The sequence below is a fragment of the Phoca vitulina genome, unplaced genomic scaffold (assembly GCF_004348235.1).
Source record: "Phoca vitulina isolate PV1807 unplaced genomic scaffold, GSC_HSeal_1.0 scaffold99, whole genome shotgun sequence".
Lineage (NCBI taxonomy): Eukaryota > Metazoa > Chordata > Mammalia > Carnivora > Phocidae > Phoca > Phoca vitulina.
In genome coordinates this window covers 1269097-1293389 of record NW_022589802.1, presented here as the reverse complement: position 1 = coordinate 1293389, position 24293 = coordinate 1269097, and the positions used below count along the sequence as shown (strand labels likewise).

The 24293-nt window shown below is 52.0% G+C and overlaps 1 protein-coding gene across 1 annotated transcript in view; it reads left to right on the top strand.

The window, feature by feature from the left end:
• The window catches only part of ZNF185 (zinc finger protein 185 with LIM domain), a 73718-nt gene that overhangs the window by 25660 nt on the left and 23765 nt on the right, over positions 1–24293 (top strand). Inside the window, exons 2-14 of the mRNA XM_032397480.1 lie at positions 217–295; positions 416–539; positions 933–998; positions 2991–3029; positions 3132–3209; positions 3843–3932; positions 4755–4841; positions 5808–5891; positions 6203–6244; positions 7491–7574; positions 16065–16169; positions 17228–17326; positions 21660–21749. Coding sequence (XP_032253371.1) covers positions 262–295; positions 416–539; positions 933–998; positions 2991–3029; positions 3132–3209; positions 3843–3932; positions 4755–4841; positions 5808–5891; positions 6203–6244; positions 7491–7574; positions 16065–16169; positions 17228–17326; positions 21660–21749 — 1022 coding nt within the window. The 5' untranslated portion in view covers positions 217–261. The remainder of the gene's footprint in view (positions 1–216; positions 296–415; positions 540–932; positions 999–2990; positions 3030–3131; positions 3210–3842; positions 3933–4754; positions 4842–5807; positions 5892–6202; positions 6245–7490; positions 7575–16064; positions 16170–17227; positions 17327–21659; positions 21750–24293) is intronic.

Here is a 24293-nt window from a genome sequence, read left to right as displayed (position 1 = left end):
CCCATGCCGTGTTCCCCAGGTGAACAGCTCTGGGCAGACAGGGGGATGCACCACCTGACAGTGGCAGATCCAGTGTGTGCTCACTCCCTGGCCTCTGCCCACTACCCAGAACTGCACCGACTCTTGCTTCCCAATGCCGAAAGGACAGTCTGGATGGTCTTGCGAGCCATTATAAATGCATCAAGTGACAAGCCATGTGCTTGCCTTTGCCCCCAGGAGCCCTGTCGAATCAACTGAGAAGGGATCTGCAGAGCAAACACCATGAGTATCTCAGCTCTTGGAAGCAGCACTAAAGGTGAGGCCTGGGCTCCCTCTTGTCCCAGGCTTTGGGAGAGCGGCACACTGGGAGGACTGGAAGGGAGGCCTTCTGGGGCTGGGCTCCCCTTCTGAGGCTGCCTGGCCTTGCTCCTTCCAGGGAAGCCCCTACCACCAGGTGAGGAAGAACGCAATAATGTCCTCAAACAGATGAAGGTTCGAACCACACTGAAGGGGGACAAGAGCTGGATCACCAAGCAGGATGAATCGGAGGGCCACACTCTGTAAGTCCAGGAAGCTGGGAAGCCAGCAAAAATGGGGTGGGGTGGGCCTGTGATCCACAGGGGCCTGTCAGTGCCTGGGGATGCTGAGGGACTTCTACCACTCAGACCTCTGCCGGGCCACGTGGCCACAGGCCAGCTGGGGAGGGCGGAGCGCGGGAAAGCAATCCAGCTGAGGCCACACTCACCCTGTGACTTTGGGTGCTGAGTGGGCCTGTGGAATGTGAAGGCAGGGCCAGGGAAGGCGAGCGTGAGATGAGAATGGTGGGCCAAGTTACTGAGGTGCACATGCTGCACCCCACCTCAGCTGCTTTGAGTCAGCAGGCAGCCTCTAGGATGGAGGCTGCAGGGTGGCTGATGGTAGGGAGCCACTTTTTCACGACTCTTTTTCCCCAGAGAGCTGCCCTCTGGTCGGAGTCGTGCCACATCTTTTTCATCAGCTGGGGAAGTCCCGAAGGCCAGGTAAGAGGTGGTGCCCAGATGGCTGGTGGGTGGACCTCATGCTGCAGTCTTCAGGGGATAAGGAGGATCCCAAGCTTGGAAGAGATGTCAGGGTCTGCAGTGAGTCATTTCAAATGCACAGGAAGGACAGGCTTTTCTGCTCTGGTCCCCCTTGGGAAAGGGAATGCAGGAGTCACTGGGTTCAGGTGCCTGGCCTTGCTGTGTGACCTTGAAGCTGGCTGCCTAAGGGCCCTCCATGGTTCCAGCTGTCTACTAGACATTGAGAAGCCCCCGCAGGGGGTGAGACAACATCTCTGAGGTGGTTTAGGCAGCTTTGAGAGTCACACTTGACTCTCTCCCATGGGGAGCCCTGACTGCTGAGGATACTTGGTAAGCAGCATGTCACGGGACACTCACACATTTGTTCCAACTGTCTCCCAAGTTCAGGATGACCTATTTTGACAGCTAGCCAAAGGGAACAGCCCATCACGTCTCTACTCTGAGGACTTCCACATATCGGTGTCTAGGGATGCTCTGGAGCTCCTGAGAAGCAAGAAGGTTGGCAGCTGGAAGGGAGGGGTCCAAGGTCACTGTTAGGTCCCAGGGGCTGCCTCTGATAATTACGGACTTGCCCATCACCATTGTTCACTGACTCAGCACCCACTACCAGCCAAGTCCTGTGCTTGGCACACAGGACACAGCTCTCCCCTCAGGGAACTGACATCTTAGCGGGGAACACAGGCATGACCCAAGTAGAGAGATGATCATAAAAGAGAGAATTATGGATTGTGATTGCTGCAGTTGGCAAAGTTGCTGAAGACCTGAGGACGGTTCGAAGATAGTCTACTCACTGGGGGGCTTGTTTACTTTGGGTGGCGCAGTTCTCACCCTGAGCCTCTGTTTGGAGGTATGTTTGGAAAGCACATCCCGGGGCACTGTGACTCAGGGCCTAGAGCAGGGATACCTGAAAGTCTACATAAACGTTGGCTCTCATTCTCTCCTAGGCACAGGTATTTTAGCCAAAAATGGTTGTGTGGCTAGATGGGGGGAAAGTGACCTTTCTTTCTCAGGTCCCACCCCAAGTGTTCTTGCAACTTTGTCACTTCCAGGAGAGGCTGTCCCTATTAAGGACAAGGATCTGTCAAGATGGAGAACACTGGGGCTCTGGGCTGTCCTTCCCACCTGCTTGCATGGGGTTCCCTTAGACCCACTCCCCCCACCCCTGCTCCAGCACTAAACTCTGTTCCTACACAGAAGGGCCATCTGCCGAATCCTTGTCTCCTGCCCCTGCACCCCAAACTCACAGCTCTTGGCTGCCTGACACTACCAGTCCTCTGAGCCCCCCCAGTTGCTACCAAGGAGGAGGTACCCAGCATGTGCAGTCTGTTTTCCAGCCATGCCCTCCAGTCCCAAACTTTCATCAAGACAGTGATGTGGGCGTCTTAGGAGCTGCAGGAGGGAAGCCCCAAGGAGCAGGAAGGAAGGGGTATCTGGCTTTAGTTCTACCCCTTGGGCCCTCGTGAGCCTCTCCAAAGGAGGCTGTGCAGAGATATCAGGTCAGAGACCATGGACTCTCCCCACCATAGGCCTCTGACCATGGAGCCTCCAGTTCTGAGAGTAGAGGGTGAGAGGGCTGTCAGCAATCCCAAAAGACCTCTTTCTCACGGAAGTATTGGGCCCTGGCAGGCCAGGAAAAAGCTGGAGTTTGGAGGAGAACCCTCTTCAGCAAATGCTCAGCCATGGAGTACAGCTTCCTGGGCCCTTGGTGTGAGCCAGGACCATACTGGGCCAGTCCTGGAAGAATCAGCCATAGGTACCTTTCCTGCGGAGCATGAGAGAGATGCGCAGAGCAGAACAGGCACCCTGGCTTGGGGTGAAGGGGTGGCTGCCCCTCTTGCTGCCCTCATTCTGACCACACTTGGACACCCACCAGCCAATCCACTTTGCTGTCATTGGGTGCAGGAGAAAGTAGGGCATCTTTGCTTCACTTCATACCTTCTTTTCCCTCGGCAGGCCTCCAAGCACGAGGGCCCCCACTGGCTATATCATCCGGTAGGTGACCACAGGACCTTGCCCACTTCCCTATGTCTGCCCGCACTGTTCCCAGGCTTCTCACAGGGGAGCTCACTGGACTACTTCTGGGCTCTCTTTTAGGGGAGTGTTCACCAAGCCCATAGACAGCTCGTGTCAGCCCCAGCAACACTTCCCCAAGGCCAACGGAGCTCCAAAAAGGTGTGTGTCCATGGGGTGAGGGCCTAGGCCAAGCAGCAGGTATGAGGGCCTATGCCAAGCTCGTGGCAGAGAGATTACTCTTCCTGTCACTAAGGGGAGCGGGCAGGAAGGGTGGTAGGTGGGAGCTCTCTGCCTGTGTAGGTCAGGGCCCTGGATAGCAGTGCTGGGACAGAAAGCCCCCAGGTGGATGTATGGTCCGGTTTGGACACTTGGGTTTCCCAGCAGCCATGTCTCTGGGAGACCCTGGGCCACCACCCAACTGGCCCTGGTCACTGGGGCAGAGACACAGGGAGGAGGCTGGGCAGGCTTCACAGCTGACCTGCTGACTGACCGCACCGAGCTGTGTGCTTTAGTCCACCTTCTTCCCAGCAGACTGAGGTGACACATCATCATCAAAGCACCCTGGTGTCAAGTTGAACCTGGGCTCCATCAGAGAGGCAGGGCCAAGGGACCTGGGCCTACCCATGGCAGGAGAGCTGCCCTGCTCAGGGTGGTGCAGATGTCCTGGGTGTCTGGCAGGGCCGAGAGAAAAGAGGAAAGGCCACCGGCCACATGCCTCCTGGGCCATGTGGGCAGATTTGGAAGCAAGAGGGGGCCTGGGAGTGGGCACACGGGAACTCCTTTCCTCTCCAGTGCTAGCGGTCTACTGAGAGCAGCTCCTACTGGGCCTCCCCGCCCCTCCTCCTCTGGCTATAAGATGACCACTGAGGATTACAAGAAGCTGTAAGTACGCAATTGCAGACCCAGCTCAGTTCCCTCCTCCAAGGACCAGCCCAAACACCAGGCCGGCTGAGGGCAGCTGGTTGCTTGCCTCTGAGCATGGCCCAGGAGTGCCAGTCCTGCCAGCCTGACATTCCTGCCAGTTGCCACTGTGACCTGGAGCTTACCAAGGAGGTGACAAACCCCAGAAAGAAGCTTATTGAAGGGGCCAGTGGGTCTGGAGAAAGCGTCACGGATCATGGCTCTGGGGCCGCTGCTGGTTGGCTCTGTTTCCTGGACATGCCTCTGCACCCCTCTGGGGTTCAAGCTAGGCTGGGCTGGGGCCTTATGAGCCCAAGCGTGCTGATGGCCCTGGCAGCCTATCCATTATTGGCATTTTGTGCTGAAATCTGAGCTGCTTCTTGGATATAAATCTTTGGGGCTCCCCTTCTGGCCCCTATCAAAGAAGCCCCCCACTATGTGCCCAGGGAGGGGGGATTCTGGACAGAAGTGTGGGTTGTACCTATAGTTCCCAGGGGCCCCCCATTTTTATATTGCTTTCTATCCCTTGTCACAATCATCCAGTGACATGGAGCAGCTAGGAAATCTTTCTGGAGAAGGGGAGAGGCTTGAACTGGGTCTTGAGGGACAGTTAGGGTTGGCATAAGGAGAGAAAAGAGGGCTGGCTCTTGAGGAGGAAGAAGTGGTGTGAACAAAGGCTCAGAGGCAACAATGCTGTAAGTCAGGAAGCCTTACTGGGGGTGGCAGCCCGTGACAGGGAGCAGGGGCAGAGGTGGGGGGAGGGGCCACAACCAACAGTGTGCTCAACCCCTCCGCCTCCCCCAGGGCACCCTACAATGTCAGGCGGAGCTCAGCATCAGGGGCTGCTGAAGAGGAGGAGGTGCCCTTCTCGTCTGACGAGCAGAAACGGAGGTAACGGTGCCTGCTGGCCGTCCCACGGGCAGGGCAGGGGCCCAAGTTTGCGTGGACCAGTGACATGGGCATTGTGCCAGCTGGGGTGACGAAATGCACAGCATGTATAATATCAGTGCCGGCCTGTTTCCTGGAGAAGCAGCGGCCAGCAGCAGGTGTCATTTACTGAGTCCCAGAACCACCTCCTCAGTGCTGGGCCAGCTCAGAGGACCCTCTTATGAACCTTTTAGGGAGCAGAACCTAGGTAACGAGGGTCTGGGGACAGCCTCAACTGTGGATGGACAGACTGGAGGGAGGGAGGTGCTTTGAGACTTTATATCAATTTGTTTAAAAAGGGTCCTGAGCAAATTGGATCAAAACCGTCCATGCCCCCGGGAGGGGCCGTCGGTGTGTGTTGTGCGTACGGAGTCCGGGCAGAGCTCCAGACGTGCCGGTGCCCCTCACCCCCACATGAGGCCCAGGTGCTTTGGCAGCAGCTAGGCCCTGAGGAAATAAAACCCCTGTGGGCTCAGCCTGACCCCGACCCCAATGTCTGTTGGGCTTCGTGAAGCTCCTGTGCTGAGGGTCTGGCAGATGGGCAATCCTAAGGGCAGAAGTCCCCGGGCCTGGGAGGTATAGGGGAATAGCCAGAAGCTCCGGAGCCAGGCTGCTGGGCATTGACTGTCCACTGTGCCACCGGCTAGGAGTGTAGTCTCTAAAGTCACTAAAGCTCCCTGTGCCTCAGTTTCCTCATCTGTAAATTGTGGGTGAAACTAGCACCTACCTTCCTGGGTTGTAAGCGTTCAATGAGACACCATGGATGGGCAGCATCCAGCACAGGGCCGGGCCTCATATGTCTCTCTGTTTCCTTTGAATAGTTCTGGGAGCAGGTGCTAATTTGGCTTCATGTGCTTGCCTCTCTGGGCTATGCTAGCAGACTGAGTCCTGCCTTATGCCATTAGATGCCCCCTCCCTGTGCCACCCCAGGTCAGAGGCTGCAAGCAGTGTGGTGAGGAAGACAGCTCCCCGGGAGCACTCCTACGTTCTGTCGGCAGCCAAGAAGAGCACCAGGTGAGTTACGCGGCAGGAGACACAGCAGGGCCTGGCTTCTGGGCCGGCTCAGCTACCAAGTGGCTCCCTTCCCGTCAGGGCTCCAGGTTTCCTTTGGCTAGTCAGGGGTTGATCGAGAGAACCCTCCTAGCCGGACATTCTGGGATCCTCAGATGTACTTTCTGGAAAACTGAGAGGTCTGGCTCCTGCCATCAGGAATAGTGAGGTACTAGGAATGAGAGAGAAGGCCAGGTCCCTGTAAAGCAAAGTGGTCATGATATCACCTGTCCACGGGTTCTGTCCAACACATTGCCTTTCTGCTTCCTTTTCAGCAGCCCTACCCAGGAGATGCAGGCCCCATTCATGGCGAAGAGGTAAATGTCAGCAAGCGAAGCCTTGGAAGCCTCTTGCTGGCTACAGAGAAGGTCTCCTGCCGGCAGGGGTGGATTATGGGCGCCATGGAAAGCAGGCGCAGAGTGGGAAGTTCTGAGGGGCTGGTGGCTTCTGTTTAGAGGCCAGGCGAGCAACTGGGTGGCTGTGGTGACACTTCCATTTGCTAACAGGGCGAGGCTGCTGACCCCCAGTAGAGTCATAGTGTTTCCAAGGGCCTCTGAGGTTTCGAAGGAAATGTAGCTACCAGGCTGGACAATGCCTTGGCAGGAGGGATTATTGGGCTGGGGTCCAGAGGTTTGTCACTGGGAGCCTCTGCCTGGCCAGGCCCTTGGAAGTGACAGTAACATTAGAGATGGGCCCTAAAGGGTGAACAGGGTTCAACAGGGAATGATCAGGATGTTACGTCACTCCAGCTGAATGAGGGAGGAGTGTCACCATTAGTTGAGACAGAACATCTTCTGGGAGAGGAGACTATTTGGGGAGCACAGGGAAGAAACTTCTGGAAGGTTGAATTTTAGGGGTATTCCCTGAGGTAAACAAAGAAAGCATCTGTGATGAGGTGGCATAGCGAGCTGAAGACCGGAATATACCAGGAAAGGGCAGTGACAGATAAATGGTGTGCTCTTACTGGCTGTATTAGGTTCCCGGGGCTGCTGCAACAAAGTACCACAAACTGGGTGGCATAGACCCCAGAAATGTATTGTCTTCCAGTTCTGGAGGCTAGAAGTCCAAGATCAAGGTGTCAGCAGGGTTGGTTCCTTGTGGAGGCTGTGAGAGAGAAACTGTCACAGGCTTCTCTCCCAGCTTCTGGTGACCACAGGCAGCCCTTGGCATTCCTTGGCTTGTAGACACATCATTCCATTCTCTGCCTCTATCATCTTATGAACCTTTTCTCTGTGTGTCTGTGTCCAATATCCTACTTCTTATAAGGACACTGGTCATTGGATTTAGGGTTCACCCTACTCCAGTGTGACCTGATCTTAACTTGATTACATCTTCAGAGACCCTATTTCCAAATAAGGTCACATTCACAGGTTCAAAGCCACACTATTCAACCTGATATGCTGTCCTTACGCCAAACTGGAGTTGCTAAGCCTCCAGGCTGAACCACCTCCTGGCCATAGACACCACTGAAAGAAAGCATGTCCTTCAGGAGCAGCAAGTTCTAGGGCAGCTGAACACATCACAGGGGACAAGCAGTGCATCTGTTTTTCTTCTTGCCCCAAGGGTTGAGGTGGTGGATGAGGACAGGCCTTCTGAGAAGAGCCAAGACCCACCTACTCTAGCAAGATCCCCTCCTGGCTCAAACAGGTAAACAATCAGTCATCTCTGCCTGGTGCTGGGGGCTTCAAGGCTTGCCCTGCTACTGTCACTGTAGAGCTTCTGCCAGGTTACTGCCTTGCAGGGCCTCAGGGTCACTGTCCCTATGTGCCCAGTGACAAGACGGGGCACAGAAATCAGTAAGAGCCTGTCTAGCTGGATGTCCTAGGGCTGAATGGAGCGAAACAGTCTGGTGTCCAGGGAGAGTATGTCACTCTTGTCTGCTTGATGCTTATCTGTGAACTTAAACCAGTGGCAGCCACAACATCTTAGGAAACAGTACTAATCGTAGGGTTTGAGAGGGCCTACCATCAGGGTCCTAGCCCTGCCATTCTTGGGCCTGTTTATAGCTGCGCTGTAAGTTGTCCAAGTTCAACCCGCCAACTGTGTCCTCTGCCTCCTCTGGAGGAGGAGGCTCCACAGTCCCCAGCCCTGCTCACAGCTGCCTTCTTTGCCAAAGCGTCTCGGGCGATTTGGATTGAGTGCATGCCGAGTCTGCCCAGCCCTGCAGGGAGCTGGGAGCCCAGGTGGGTGCTGTGAGTGGCTCTGGCCTGGGAGCCATTCAGATGGGATGGTCTGGGACTGGGGTGACAGGGCAAGGGCAGGCGCTCACTGGTGATCTCACTACATACGGGGCCCTGATTTGCTCTGATTTCTGAGCCCTGAGTATCTGAACAAATTATGGTGCTCACTTGTCTGCAAATAGAGAGCAATCAATACCTCCTTGTACTTTGCAGTGAATTGAGCTAAGTCCTGTTGAGAGCAGCACTTCCCAATTGTTGCTGCTGTTTGAAGCTCCTGCCTAGACTGGGGGCTTTGTCCAAATCCAAGTCTGCTAAGTGGTGTGTCTCCATGACACCCTTGGAAGATCCTGTGGCTAGAGGGGCAGAGCACCTGTTCCTACAGGTCACTTTCAGGGACCCCATGGACTGTTCCAGCTCTCATAATGCCAGTGCAAGCCCCTATTCCCCTCCCCAGTTCAAGTCCCACAACCATTTGTATGTGACCATGGTCCCTTGGGGCCACCTCCTCTGTGCCAGGAGGAAGGTAGGGCCACCTGCCATAGCACAGACTGGTGAAGAGAGCAAGGCTGCAGACCTTCTCTGCCCAGAAGGAGCTGGGAGTGTGAGGCCATCCTGAGGTCATAGCCCCAGCAGCAGGACTGCCCCCTCTTCTTCACTCCCTCGCTCTCTCGCTCCTATTTGTGTAAACTTTTGTCCGTAAGAACTTTTAAACAAGTGGAAGATTTGAGAGCTCTTCACAAGGCAGCATTGATGGGACTCGGGGGCTGTCTTAGTTTGCTAGGGTTGCCAGAACAAAGTACCACAAATTGGGTGGCTTGAAGAACAGAAATGTATTGTCTCCCAGTTCTGGAGGCTAGAAGTCCAAAATCAAGGAGTAAGCAGGGTTGGTTCTTTCCGAGGGCTGGGAGGGAGGCCTCTCCTTGGTTTGTAGATAGCCGCCTCTCCCCGTGGCTCTTCACGTGCTCTTCCCTGTGTGTGTGTCTGTGTTCTGATCTCCTCTCCTTATAAGGACTTCGGTCATTTTAGATTAGGGGCCCACCCTACTCCGGTATAAACTCATCTTAACTAATTCCATCTGCAATAACCCTGTTTCCAAATAAGGCCCCAATCTGAGGCACTGGGGGGTTAGAACTTCAACATATAAATTTTAGAGGGGACATAATTCAGCCCCAAACAGTGCAGATCTCTGATTTTTCCTTATTTGTGTTTTGTGTTAAAAAAAAAACAAAAAAAAAAAACAATGAATGGTTTCAGATGTTTTTTAAAAAAGAGAACATAGAAGAATTAGGTTGTGCTGTAGTATGTATTTGAGAGGCATTTTAACATTTATTCCAGAAAATTCCTTTGGATGTTTAATACCCATCAGCTGGCTGTCATAGCTAGGGCAACAGTAACAAAGTCCCACAAACTGGTGGCTCGAACAACAGAAATATATTGTCTCACAGTTCTGGAGCCCAGAAGTCCAAGATCAAACTTGCCTGTGATGCCCAGGAAACTGGGACCAGATTATGGAATGTTCCAGGCACCAAAGATGTCTCACAATGGGGCAGCCTCCAACGGGAAGGAAGGAGTTGTCATCAGAAGTGTGCAAAAGGGGCTGGTCAGGGAGGCTCAGTGTGCTGCTTCTCATAGTATTTCTTCCCTCAGATTCTGCAGTCACAAAATATCTGCAACCCCCCAGACAGCTTCCACGTGAGCTGCTGGCTGGTCCTGGGTTGCCTTCCTTTCTGACCCCACTGGTCAGGTCAGGCAGCCACCATCAGTTCCCCACACCCAGCTTTGCTCTGCTTGGTTATTTGAGAATTCCAGGCCTGGATGTGTCCTTGAAGGAGCCCAGCCCTGTGGGGCACTTACTCAACCAAAGTCTGGGTTCTGTAGCACTTCAGAAAAAGCTGGTTTATGGCAGAGTGGGGCAGGAGAACATCACAGCCTTGTCCCCAGCTATGGCCCTGCTGAGGTTGCCCCACACCCCTTGGCTCAAGTCTGAGGTAAGTTCCCCATCTCACACAGTGGGCCAACCAGGAGGGAGGCCCTTGTTTTAGGTGCCAAACCCTTTAGGGCCTTCAGGGAGGGCTGAAAGTTTGGGACAGAAAGAGTGCCACACAAGGACACCCACAGGCTATATCCTTGGGGCTGTCCAGCTGTCACTTTCCTTCCATTAGATACCAGACCTGCCTAGCATCCCAAAGGCCTCTCAGCATCGCGTATCCACATCTGAACTACTTGTCTCTACTGTCACCCCCACCACCTCCCTGCACAACTGCGGAAGGGGCCTTCCCTCATGCACCCTGGGGCTTGATTTTCTTGGGTTCATCTTGTCTTTAACCTTGTCATTATGGGTAACTCTTACCCACTTTCTGGACTGAGCTTATTGAAATACCCTTTTCCAGTGAAACTGGCTACTGTCCCCATTACAGCACTGGTCAAGCTTCCTTGGCTTTCTGCCTCAGCCAATCATGGCAAGGCCTGTAGGCTGTGCCCCAGCATGCTGCCTGGCAGAGTAAGCTAGAGAGCAGTAAAAGCACAGCTTCTGGCACAAGGCCTTGTACTTTAACCCCCTGTGCCTCAGTTTCCTCGTATATACAGTAGTGAGTAGTAATACCTACCTCCTGAGGCTGCCCCAGATTCTAAACGGGCTAATGCATATAAAGTCCTTGGCACAGTGCCTGGGTGCTCCCAGGTATAGGCTTGCTGATTTGCAGGGCCTTCTTCAAATGCAGAGACCAGTATTGCCACCTTTCTGGCCTCTGAAAGGAAAATGTGGTTGTGGGTACAAGAGAAAGAGGCAGCTGGGGCCACACTAGATGAGTGCCCGTGATTTCCAGCAGCTCTCAGGCTAGCTGGCAACTGAAGATTGGACTATAGAGCTGTCTGTGGCTGAAGGTCTGGTAAGGGGATGGGGCTGGTGGGCTGCTGCAGGGGAAGAGAGGCTGGAAGGCTCCTGTATGAATTTGCTTTAATAAGTTATCACAAACTGGGTGGATTAAACAACAGAAACTTAATCCTCTCACAGTTCTGGAGGCCAGGAGTCCTAAATCAAGGTGTCAGTATGGCTGTGTGTTTCCTCCAAAGGCTCTGGGGGAGAATCTGTTCCAGGCCTTTCTCTTAGCCTCTGGTATTGCTGGCAATCCTTGTTGGTTCTTAGCTTTTAGATGCATCACTCCAGTCTCTGCCCCTGTTTTCACATGGCTATATTCCTTCCATGTGTCTGAGTACAAAGGTCCCCTTTTTATAAGGGCACCAGTCATATTGGATTAGGACCCACTCCTCTCCAGTATGACCTTAAGTTAATTACATCTGCAGTGGCCCTATTTCAAAATAAGGGCACATTCACAGATATTGGTGGTTAGGAGTTTAGCATATCTTTTAGGGGAACACAATGCAACCCATAACAGCCCCCCTGGAAAAGGTGCCATTTGAGCTGGGTCTTCAAGAAGGCATTGAAGGAGAGGCACCAGCTTAGACAGGCTTGGGTGATACTTTGTTCCTATTTCCTCTCTGACATAACAAAAAAGACCAGTGAAGAAGTATGTTTTATTTGCCTGTGATGTTCTCAAGTGGGGTGTGTCCCAGCCAGGTGTTTTATGCTGTCATCATTTTGCTATCATTGGAGGACACAGAGATCAGAGCTGCCCCTTGTGCACCAGGCACCCTGTCCCTGAAAGCCCTTCCATTTCCCTCTTGTCATCTCCAATGTGCTAGGTCTCAGCCAAGTCCGAGGAGGGACATAGACAAGCAGCCCACTGACCTGGTCTTCTAAAGCCTCCTAGTTTACGTTGGAGCCAGATGTCAGAATCAACTCTGAGGTGACTTTCCAAAGAGAGCAGCCAAACCACCATGGCTGACCCAAAGTGAAGACCACCTACCTCCCGGCCTTCACCCTGGCTCCTCCTTTCCTCTTCCTGGGACCTCAGAGGGGCCTTTCTAAAGTGCCAGTCTGATCATGTGAAGCCCTTCACCCCCCACGTCAAGCGCATTCCTTGGCCGGATCTGATTTCAGCATTTAAGTCTCCTGCCAGCTGGTCTCCAGTGGGGCTATAGCTCCGTGAAGCTTCTCAGGTGTCCTTGCGCCTGGATTTGTGCACAGTCTTACACTTTAGTAGAGTCAGGACCCATGCCACTGTGCCCCCATTTTGCCCCCCACTGGGCTGGGGGCTTCACCAGGGCAGGCCTGGGCCCCACCCCCATCTGGACTCCTTGTCTCTACTGTCCTAGTACCCAGAGGCAGCTGAAGAAAGGAATTAGTTGCTATAAGTGGGCTGGGTCTTAAAGGATGGATCTTAAAGGGTGGGTCTTAAAGGAGCTGGGGAGGTATAGTTTGGGATGCAGAGGACCCCCCCACAAAGCCAGGGATCTCTAGATTCTTTCTGGTTCTGCCCATCACCATTGCCCAAGCCTACTGGGTATCAGACCCTGCAGTGGAACCAAAAAGTACATCAGACTTGGAGGGATGTGTGTGGTTACTTGTGGGCCAGGTTCTGAGCACAGGAATCCTCAAAGGGGCCCTCTGAGTGCTGAGAATATCTGATCCTCTGTGAGCTCCAGCTCACAGGCACCTGGTCACTTGCTTTCATGCCCCAAGTCTCTGATATCCTACACCCACTGGCCCTCACTCCAAATTTGGTCTGTAGGTTTCCAGAGTATCTTGTTTGTCATCAGTCCCCATCAGTCCATATACCCAGAATTCCCACTGGCCTCACAAATAGCCACTTTGGACATTCCAGAGGGACCACAGCCAGGGCTCACCTCTGCAAGTGGATAGTAGCCTCATGGCAGCAGCTATAGACAGGGCAGTGGAGCTGGGCGGTCCCGTTTCCACCCAGAAGGCCCCTTGCTGTGCCTGAAGGGGTCTGGGCTCATGGGTGGGGGATCAGTAAAGGGGTGTTTCACTCTCCTTCCTCTGGCGCCTGGAGGTCAGTGGCTGTAGCACCAAGAAAGCCTAAGGCCAAAGAGGAGACAAGAGGGGAAAAAAAGGCAACGGGTCTGGGTGTCCCACTGCATTAGCCAGGAGGCTCCTGAGGGAGAATGCCCTTGGACCCCTGGCACAGATGGGGAAGAGGGGGAAGTTTTTCTGACCATCAACTCCCTGGCTCTCTTCCTTGGCTACAGTACAAGAGGTGAGGAGATTGTCCGCCTGCAGATCATGACACCTGGGGCAGGACTTCGCCTGATGGCCCCAGACCTGGAAGGAATGAGGTATGGGGGCCCTGCTGGGCTCCTTCCATGCCATTTTAGAGATGGGGTCAGTAGGGAACGGATGCAAATGATCAGGCCCAGGGGCTGGTTGGTGAGAGACATGGTCAACCTGAGTCCCCTACCCCCATCTCATTCTTTCCACCCCAGTGGTGACTGTCCCCTGGCCAGAGATGTTAACCATCTGATACACCTGGTGCTGGGGAGGGTGAGGGACAGGGGGACCACAACCAGCAGGGAGCACAGAGGGCCTAGTCCCTGCCCCAAGACAGGAGGAAGAGATTCATGCAACAGGCAGGCAGGATGGTGAGGTGGAAGGGAGCTTGCAGGGTTTGCTAGGAGCTGGGCTTCAGGGAAGCTGGGGTGGGGGCAAGGGGAGATCTGAGCAGGGAAGGGCCAATTCTCTTTGGAGGGACAGGTGGAGAGAGGGATCCTGCAGTGCTCTGTCTTCTATTCATTTAGCTATTCACTCAGCTAATATTTACTGAGCTCCTGATTCATACCTGACCCCTGTGCCAGGACCTGGAAGGCAGCTGTTAAGCAGCCAGACTGAGACCCTGCCTTATGAAGCCCAGAGTCTAGGGAAGGAGGCCAGAGTGTATGCCCACTGGGGCAGTGGGAGCTCCAAGCAGGGGCCTGTCACCAGCTAGAGGTGGGGATGGTTAAGAGAAGGCTTCCTGGGGGAAGTGGCATCCAAGGTGAGTCCTGATGGGTCTCCAGTTCTCTTTACTCTCCTCTTTGACTCCTCCTTCTCCACATCCCTACCCCAGTCAGGCACTGAGTCCTACCCATTTTACTTTAGGGATATTTCCTATTCCTATTCTCCTATTGCCCCATCCCTAGACACTCCACATCTCTACCTGGATGAGATTTCTAAAAGGCAGAAGTAATCATGCCAACCCCCTGGGGAAAACCCTGCAATGTCCCCCACCTGATTGGGCTCTGCAGCCTGAACTCACTACCCCTTATATATCCTCCCTCCTTGGGCCCTCAGCTCCAGCCTCCCAGGCCTCCATATGGTGCCTGTGCACAGTTGTCCACTCATAGATCAGTCTTCCCCAAGAACTCTGAGCACCTGGAGGGCAGGGGCTGCAGTTAAGTGTTCCGTACATTCCCTTTGGCCCAGAACAGAAATGCGGGAGTGTTTGTTGCTGTAATGATTGAGGATGATCCAGTGTGACGATTTCTTTAATAAGGCAGTATTGCAAGCTGCTTCATTGATTTCCTCAAGGTGAACAATCTATGAGAAACAAGGGCAAAGTGACCCCAAGAGATGCAGGAGGAAGCCAGGCTGCCTCCAATGAACATCCTTGCTGTGTCTCCTGTCTTCAGAACCCACAAGGCTTCTGGTACTTTGTCTGGGAGTGGCAAAGCTACGATAACCCATTGAGATCCCATGGGGTGCCCCTCCCCCACTTTCCAATGGGAGAATCAAGTTGGGGGAAGAAGAAAGAGGGAAAGCTAGAATTGACCAAGTCCTGCCCTGCCGCAACAGCCTAGCAGGTATTCCCATGCAGGATGTAAATGCAGTCACTATGTCCATTTTACAGATGTGGAAATTGAGACCCTGAATGGTCAAGTAACTTGCTCAAGGTAACACAGCCAAGAACAGGCAGATTCAAGACTCCCACCCAGGCTGCTTGACTCCCACTCTGTGCCTTTTGCTCCATAATTCAGTACACTACTGGGGACCAGGGTGAAGGGGCAAGAAGGGGTGATATAAATACTTCGTATTTTTTAATAAATATATGATGAGTTTACTTGTGGGCATCCAAATGCAAATTGCCAGGAGGCATTTGAGGGTTTGTAGTTGAGGTTTTGAAAAGAGGTTAGGGCTCAAGAAATTTCCATGTTATATGCAGACAGATTAAAGTGAAATAACGGGATTCAATGTCAGTGTTTACATGGGGTACAATGTAAAGGGAATCAAGGAGAGAAGAGCCAGCAGGCTGAGCACAGATCCCAGTGTGGAGGTGGCAACTGCCTGGTCATCCCCCCCTGAGGGCGGCTGGGGATGGCAGTCAATTCTAGCCATGTTGAAGATAAGCTGTCTGAGGGCCAGTCTGAAAGGCATTGGAGGTATGGGTCAGGAACACAGAGAGGTGGGAACAAGTAGAAGTCACTGGCTTGAAGGTAGTAGTTGATGCCATGGGAGCAGAGGAAGTGGGCAAGGTGGTGGAGCATGCACATGGAAAGGAATGCTGAGAACACCAAAATTACAGGGCAGAAGAGGAGAAAAAAGTGAAGGAGACTGGGAAGGTATGGCAAGGGAGGTAGGAGATGGTGTCACAGAGTCAGGACAGACAGATGGGGGAAAGAACGCAGAAGTGGCCCACTAGGTCAGAGAGAACAGAAGGAGGTTGAATTAGGAGGTTAGGAGCAGTCTTAACATCATGGAGGATTATAGTCCAGAACTCTGCAATCAGACTGGGTTCAAATCCTAGCTCTTCCCCTTGTTACCTGGGGAACTTGGGGCAAATTGGTTGGGCTCTCCGTGCCCACATTCACTCATCTGGAAGGTAGGCATGGATAAATACAGTGCCCATATCCTGGGGTTTATGTGGATGGTTAATGCATGCAGAATCATGAGATTGGAGTCTGACCCTCAATCAACAGTCGCTATTAGTAATGAGAATTTGAGAATTGGCCAGTCCAACAGATTTTAAGTTCCTTGGAGATAGTTGGCATTTAGGGATGAGGTAACTTCCTTCATCTGAGTGTGGGTGGCTCGTGGGTGGTTAACTTATGTTTCTTTCCTCCATAGTTCTTCCCCAGGCTCCAAAGACAAAGAGGCTCCCAGCCCTGGAGAGGCCAAGAGAGACTTGTTTGGTGAGGAGGCCTGCAAGAGCCCCAGTCCAGACCCTGAAAGGTAACTCAGTGCAGGGACATAGAGCCCATGTGGCCCTTGGTCTAAGTCAATGGATGGAGCTGGGACCAGGACTGTCCAGTTCCCCACTGTGTCCCCAGTGCCTGAGGCAGGGCAGGTCCTCAATGAATATTTGTTGAAAGAATAAATGAAGGAATGTATGAGGCCTGGAGAGGGGCAGGCCCCTGCCAAGATCCCTCAGGGAGCCAGTTGCAGAGCTGGACAAAACTCTAGGCCAGACCACCCCACCCCAGCCTTTGGCCCAACTTCACTGTGCCTTTGTCCCCATTGAAAGCTGTCCTGCTGATGGCCAGGGCAAGCAAGGCTGCCAAGTCAGCAGTTTAAGGAAGTCAGTGACCAAAGGATACATGGGCCTCAACAGAACATCTAGCATGGACTTCCAGGATGGCCTGTGGATAAAGGCAGACATGGTAGAGGCTGGCAAGGATGTGAGGCAGAGCCAGTGGGGGATGATGAATCCAGAAGGGATGGTTGTGCCCAGCCATCCTATGACCATCTCATTGAGTTGTCCTCCAAGCCAGACCAGGGAAGCCTGGGTGTGGTGAGCAGCGGCTGAGATTTAGACAATTTTTCAATGGGATTCTGGTAGCCAGTGATGGATAAGAGCCCACAACCTTGCCTGTCTGCCACCATTTTCTCAGTGTGGAGTTCTGGATCCCCAGTGGGGACTCAGCCATGGAAATGAGGGAAGGGGACCCAGGATGTCTTGGGGATCTTGTTTCTGCCCTGGGCTCTGGTTTATTAGTGGCCCCAAATGCCTTGGCCCTTGTTCTTTTCAGCCATTGATCCCTCCATTGTGCCAGCCTCCTCCTGAGTTGCCGCTTTGCTCTATTGTTTTGGCTTCACTCTTGCTCCTGGGCCATTAGGTTTGGAAGAAAAGCAGAAATACTTGCTGGGGTCAGGTTGGCTCTAGTTGGAGCAGCGCAGGGTGGCAGCCGAGAGCCTGGGCTTCTAGTCCTTGAGGCTTGCTCTCAGGACATCTTAGTTATATTAGATCAAAACCTAATCAGAGTCAGCAAATGCTTCTCTTCCCATGACAGGTCAAGCGCACAGTCAAGCGATGGCAATGTGGGATCCAGAGCCATGAGCTTCCTACCTGAAGGCTTGACTGGAGCAGACATTGGCTCTGGGAGAGGAGGGTAAGCTGCCCGGGGAAGGCAGGTGGCCTCAACTTATTGATTCTCTCATGTTCCGGTGACAGGCCAGGGTCAAGCTGCCAAAACTGCTTGGGTTGCTGGGGACTGAGCACTGTCATTTCCCATAGTCCTATGTACGGCTTGCTTCTCCGGTTGCTGCCACCACATCCTTTGTCCCTGGGCTTTCCACTTATGGGAATTGCCGATGCTCGAATCTTGCTCCTTCTACCTTCTGCCACTGGCTCTCAAGATCCTACAGAGCAAGCACAAGGGCCCACTTGCAGCCGGAGGCCCAGCCCTTGCCTGGGCAGGCATCAGGAGGTAGGATGAATGTGTGGGGAATGAGTGAAGGGACAGACTAACAAACAAATGACCAAATGATGGTCATTTGTTTCTTCTTGGCTGAGCTCTGAGGACAAGCTGAAGGAGGTCCTTCATCTCTGCTTTCTCCTTTCCCTTCCAGAAGCCCCAAAGCTCCTTTTTCTGCCCCACCAGCCTTTCCTGGCCAGTTATGCTCTTTGGTTCAGTGAGAGGAAAAGCAGTGGCCCCTCTGAGAAGACAAGCATGTCTGGCTGGGCTCAAATTCCTGGACCTGGGTGGAGTCAGGGGCCACTTTCTCAGGTGATTCAGGAAGTGGCAAGGTCCCACCTGTCCCCAAGTGGTTCCAAGCCAAGAATGAGTCATCCTTGGGGACAAAGAATAAGTATGCTGATGTTGGCACAGATAGTTCAGCTCCAAGTGGTGCTAGTGCCCTTATGGTTCAGAGCAAATGGACAAAGAGGAATGACAAAGCCAGTGTCTGCCGAGAGCCACAAGGGCATGCAGATACCAGGAAAGGCCACTGGGCTGGAGCCTTGGCTCTTTGAGCTGTCACTAGTGGGGAGGACTCTCTGAGAACCCAGCACTTGCAGCCTGCATCACTATGTGCTGGCCAGCACCTGTGCTATTAAGTGAATTTGTTGGTTGCTGTTGTAGACTTCTGCTTCATGTTTGAATATTCATCCAGATCATCCGTTTTGCTTACACACCTTCAGAAAGTAAAATCTTTGCTTTCTGCTTTCAGTTTCCTTAAAATAAAGCCAAACATCAAGTTACCTTACAAAATAATCTGAAGAATTGTCTAGATTTTTATGACTTTTAACCTTTCAAGATTCAAGAGTTTTATACATTGTCTTACCTATCCTTATTTTGACAGTGATTTTTAAGAAACTTGCCTTTATTATATTTCCAAGGAAAATCTTTCTTTTTTTTTAAGATTTTATTTTTAAGTAATCTCTGCACCCAATGTGGGGCTTGAACTTACAACCCTGAGATCAAGAGTTGTATGTTCTACCAACTAAGCCAGCCAGGCACCCCAGAAAATGTTCTTTCTTTCTTTTTTTTAAGATTTTATTTATTTGCCAGAGAGAGAGAGAGAGAGAGCACACACAAGCAAGGGGAGCGGCAGGCAGAGGGAGAAGCAGGCTCCCCGCTGAGCAAGGAGCCCGAGGTGGGACTTGATCCCAGGGCCCTGGGATCATGACCTGAGCCAAAGGCAGACACTTAACTGACAGAGCCACCCAGGCATCCCAGAAAATGTTATTTCTTATGCAGAAAACAATCACTCCTTTTCCATTCACTTTTTTTCCCATTCACTTTTATGAGTTTAATAATTGAATTTAGTAATTATGGTTGGAAGTACAAATGGGATAAACAGATTTGAGAACAAACATGAGGAACTCTTAGTGAACATGCTACTCAAGTGCAGGCTTGCACAGGCGATGAGGTGAGCTGTGACTGCTCAACATGCTGTGAGCATCAATCTGCCTGATTTTTTTTTTAATTTTATTTTATTATGTTATGTTAGTCACCATACAATACATCATTAGTTTTTGATGTGGTGATCCAAGATCCATTGTTTTCGTATAACACCCAGTGCTCCATGCAGTACGTGCCCTCCTTAATACCCATCACCGGGCTAACCCATCCCCCCACCCCCCTCCCCTCTAAAACCCTCAGTTTGTCTCTCAGAGTCCATAGTCTCTCATGGTTCATCTCTCCCTCCAATTCCCCCCCCATTTTTCCCTTCCTTCTCCTAATGTCCTCCATGCTATTCCTTATGTTCCACAAATAAGTGAAACCATATGATAATTGACTTCCTCTGCTTGACTTATTTCATTTAGCATAATCTCCTCCAGTCCCATCCATGTTGATGTAAAAGTTGGGTATTCCTCCTTTCTGGTGGCTGAGTAATATTCCCTTGTATATATGGACCACATCTTCTTTATCCATTCATCTGTTGAAGGGTATCTCGGCTCTTTCCACAGTTTGGCCATTGCGGACATTGCTGCTATGAACATTGCAGTGCATATGGTCCTTCTTTTCACTACATCTGTGTCTGTGGGGTAAATACCCAGGAGTGCAATTGCTGGGTCATAGGGTAGCTCTATTTTTAATTTTTTGAGGAACCTCCACACTGTTTTCCAAAGTGGCTGTACCAACTTGCATTCCCACCAACAGTGTGAGAGGGTTCCCCTTTCTCCACAACCTCTCCAACATTTGTTGTTTCTTTCCCTGTCCATTTTTGCCATTCTAACTGGTGTAAGGTGATATCTCAATGTGGTTTTGATTTGAATTTCCATGATGGCTAATGATGATGAACATTTTTTCATGTGTCTGTTAGCCATTTGTATGTCTTCTTCGGAGAAGTGTCTGTTCATGTCTTCTGTCCATTTTTTTGACTTGATTATTTGTTTTTTGGGTGTTGAGTTTGAGAAGTTCTTTATAGATCTTGGATACCAGCCCTTTATCTGTAGTGTCATTTGCAAATATCTTCTCCCATTCTGTGGGCTGCCTCCTTGTTTTGTTGACTGTTTCCTTTGTTGTGCAGAAGCTTTTTATCTTTTTTTTTTTTTTTTTTTAAAGATTTTATTTATTTATTTGAGAGAGAGAGTGAGAGAGAGAGAGAGAGCACAAGCGGGGGAGCGGGAGAGGGAGAAGCAGACTCCCTGCTGAGCAGGGAGCCCGATGCGGGACTCGATCCCGGGACTCCAGGATCATGACCTGAGCCGAAGGCAGTCGCTTAACCAACTGAGCCACCCAGGCGCCCCAGAAGCTTTTTATCTTGATGAAGTCCCAAAAGTTCATTCTGCCTGATTTACAGAGAGACAAAGAATGCAGCCTACCCTTGGGAAGACTGGTAAGACAGCAACCCATTCACTCAATCTGTATCCAGTTGATGGATACAGATCGACTGCAAAGGGATGCTGCTTCTATAAATGGCCACAGGCCCCAGTAATAATAACAGGAGCAATTTAGCACATGCTAGGGCTTAGGCATTATTCTAAGTACTTGCCATCTATTAACTCAGTTACTCTTCTTGGAAAACTTATGAGGCGGACACAGTTATCATCCCCATTTCACTGATGACCAAACTGAGGCCCAGAGAAGTCAGGTGATGTGCCCAAGATCACACAGCTGGGAGGTAGCAAAGTGCTGATTTGAACCTAGGCAATGCGCCTGCAGGGAGCATACACTGCCCCAGTGTCAGGCAGTTGTGGGCTCTAAGTGATTATTATGCCCTGAGCATCTGTTTGAGCAGCCCCTCAGCTCTCATCGGAAGCCATCCTTTGGGGAGGGAATAGACATACAGACACAAAGTCCTTAACCCAGACCAGGCTTGGACTCCTTCCACAGACTGTGCTCAGCTGCTGGCTTCCCCCCATCTCCTGGATGATCAGGATGTGTGTGGTTCCAACTCTCAGCCTTGCAAGCCCAGCACCTACTCACAAGGACCCAAGCTGAGGTGGCAGAGGGGATGGCATTGGGAGACAGAGCTTGGGAAGAGACCCTCCTGTAGGGATTGCAGCTCAATCCAGCAAGCAGAAGTCAGGAGGAGGAATACCAGGGACAGCCAACCAGTACTAGGAGGCTCAGTCCCAGGAAGCACATGGAAGTGGTTGAGGAGTGCAATGGGAAGGGGTTGTGCATTCCTACCCAGCAGGCTTCTGCCTTATTTCATCTACCAATCCACCAGTAGGAGTGGCTAGTTTGCTGTGGGTGTGTGGAACATTTAGTAAGGAACAATCTTCCTGTACTCCCTCACAGCCCCAGGAGATGTAGATCAGGCAAGGATACCGGAACCCAAAACCAAGAGCTGATCAGGGGCAGTGCTTGATCTTGAACTCAGGTGCTAAGGCCACAGCTCATAAGATGTTATCACACACAGTGGCAGGACTGAGATGCCATCCTTTAATGGCAGATGTTGGTCTCCCTTTCCCGTGAGAAGGCAACTGGGAAGGGCCCCGAGTCCCCTTTGGTCTGAGGCCTCATCAGGCATGTGTGCTTTCTCCCTCAGCTCCAGTGCCGCTCTGGCCTCTGCTGGACCAGCTGACTGGAAGAGTGACAGTCCAGCAGACCTGGATGACAGGGAGGCACACCTGAAGGGGTAAGGCATCAGGCAACAGTGCTGAGCTTCTGAGGTGGAGAGAAAAATTCAGGTATGCATTAGCCTTTGGCTTGGAAGGTGAGGCCAGCAAGGCCTGTGAGCTGGTCCAAAGCATGTGGCAAGAGCTGAAGCCCCAGCTAGAGCCCTCTAGCCTCTGCCTCTGCCGCCACAAAGCTTTCCACTACACCTTGTTGCTTCCAGCCAGGAAGTCTTCCATAATCAGGAAGTCACCCACTCTTTCAATCAACAATCACTCGAACGGCACCTGCCCTGTGCTGGAGGCTGGGGCACACAGATATGGCTGATGGGAGACAAAGCCTGGCCCAGACTGGAAGAATACATTATGCTGGAGCAGGGAAATGGGGGGCGGGGGGAGGCCCAGGACAGCTTCGTGGGGGAGGTGGCTTTTGAGCCGAATCTTGAAAGGTGAATAGAGGTCCTTCAAGCAAAGGAAACAGGATACACAAAGGACTCCAAACAACCTGCTATTTCCTGGGCACTGCATGTAGTTGAGTGTGGCTAGTACTGAGGGTCCTTGTCAGGGACTGGTGAAATAGAAGGCTTGTCGGGGTATGAAGGGGCTGATTGGCCTTTAATACCAGATATTGTTAATGACCACTACAACCACTTAACTTTGGGTCACCTACTGGGTGCACAGCCCTTGACTCACTGTGTCTTATACAGTGCTCCCCACAATCCTGTGAGTTTTGCACCTAATTAGAATGAAGAACAAAGGTCTGGAACATAGGTATCTGTGCCTCCTGGGAAGAACAGTGCTCTGAAAGAAATAGCCAGGGTGCTGATATAGAGTGGTGACAGTGAAGAGGGCTACTACTTACATGGGGTAACTCAGGCAAGCTCCTCTAAGGAGGAAAAGGAACCAATTCTAGGAAGAGCAAGGAGAAAAGAGCTGCAGATAGAGAACTGCAGACAAACCCTGCAGTGGGAATACACTAGAGTGGCTGGAGCCTAGCCAATGACAGGGACCATAGATGGACCAGGGCTTTGGTAAGCTATGAGGTATGAGACCATATTATGTGGCTTTTTGGGTTCAAATTGCACTGACAGTTAACAGAGTGAAAACAGTAACTGACACCTATAGTGTGCTCTGCTGGATGCGTTACAATCTTTCCAGCAACCCCATAAAATGAATAAGCAGGGAAACTGAGGCACAGAAAGGTTAAGTGATTTGCCCAAGGGCTTACAAGTGGCAAAGCTGAGTTCCAGTGCAAGAGCCTCTTAAAAAAAAAAAAAAAAAAACACTTAAGGAAAAACTTTAAAAAGCTATTTTATGAAATCTGTTGTGTGAAGCCTATTCTCAAGATCCAGAACCAGTAACTCTCCGCTAGTTAACGTGTGAAGCACCCTGTCTGCATGATCTCATCTAATATTCCCCAAACCTGGGGCAGGATCTGGCTTCTTATTATGCAATATGACAATGGAGAAAACTCTGGCAGCACTTGAGAATCACCAAGAAAGTGTTAAAAAAAAAAAAAATTCCTGAGCCCCATGCAGAGGTTTAGATTTAATTGTTGTGGGGTGGCTTACACCATCCATGTCTTTTTAAAATCTCCCAGTCTATTTTCACGTCCAGTCTAGGTTGAGAATCATTGCCGGCTTCGCGCCTGGGCTTTTGATTGGCGCGCGCCTGTGCGCGCGCGCGCCTACTGGAGCGCGACACCGTCTTCTGTGCGCCTGCGTGGCGGGGGCGAGCCCACTGAAGTCTTGTGCGCCTGCGTGCACCGCCATTTCCTGCATCGGGGAGCTCGGGTCGCAGTGCCTATCGGGAAATACGACCATGCACAAAGCGAAATGGCTGCCCAGGACTAGAAAGGCCTCAGTGTAGCTTCTCCTTCTGCCGTGCTGGTTCCGGCCGCTAGATGGCGCGCGAGGATCACAAATGGGCCGGGTCGTCCGTCTGGGGCCGCCCTGGGCTCTCACTGTCCTTGCATAGATGGCCTGGTGGGCGCTGGTGGTGTCACCGACCTTGGGGTTGCAGCAGGCCCCTCTGACCCGTGTGGACCATCGCCGCAGTCCAGGCAGAGGCGGGAGAGAGGGAGCGGGCTGGGTGCCCGCAAGGAGCCGAAAGGGGCTACTGTGGCCCCAGCCTGTTTGGCAGGGTGCCCTGGCCTTGGTCGTCTCTGGCCTCTGGCCACTGATCTTCAGAGCTGCCCGGGGGCAGGGGCTGTGGACTCACGGGGAGGGCTGCCAATCCTCCATCCATGAGGGACCACCTGGGTGGATCTGCCTGGGCAGGGCTCTAGGGCCCTGGAGAGGCGGCTTAATTCCCAAGAGTTGTGTGAGGAAGGGTGATGGGGGTGGGCAAGGAGATCCTGCAGAGCAATCAAACTATCCCAAAACTTGAGGAACTCTTCCCTATTCTAACTTAGTCTTGCTTCATTACATGTGCAGGAAGAGTCGGTATAGTATGGTGATCAAGAGCATTTATTCCTGTGCATGGGCTCACACTGAAGCTCTGTCATCTACTCCCTATGTGGCCTTGGATATCTTTCCCATCTCCTCTTCTAACTGAATCCAAGCTCG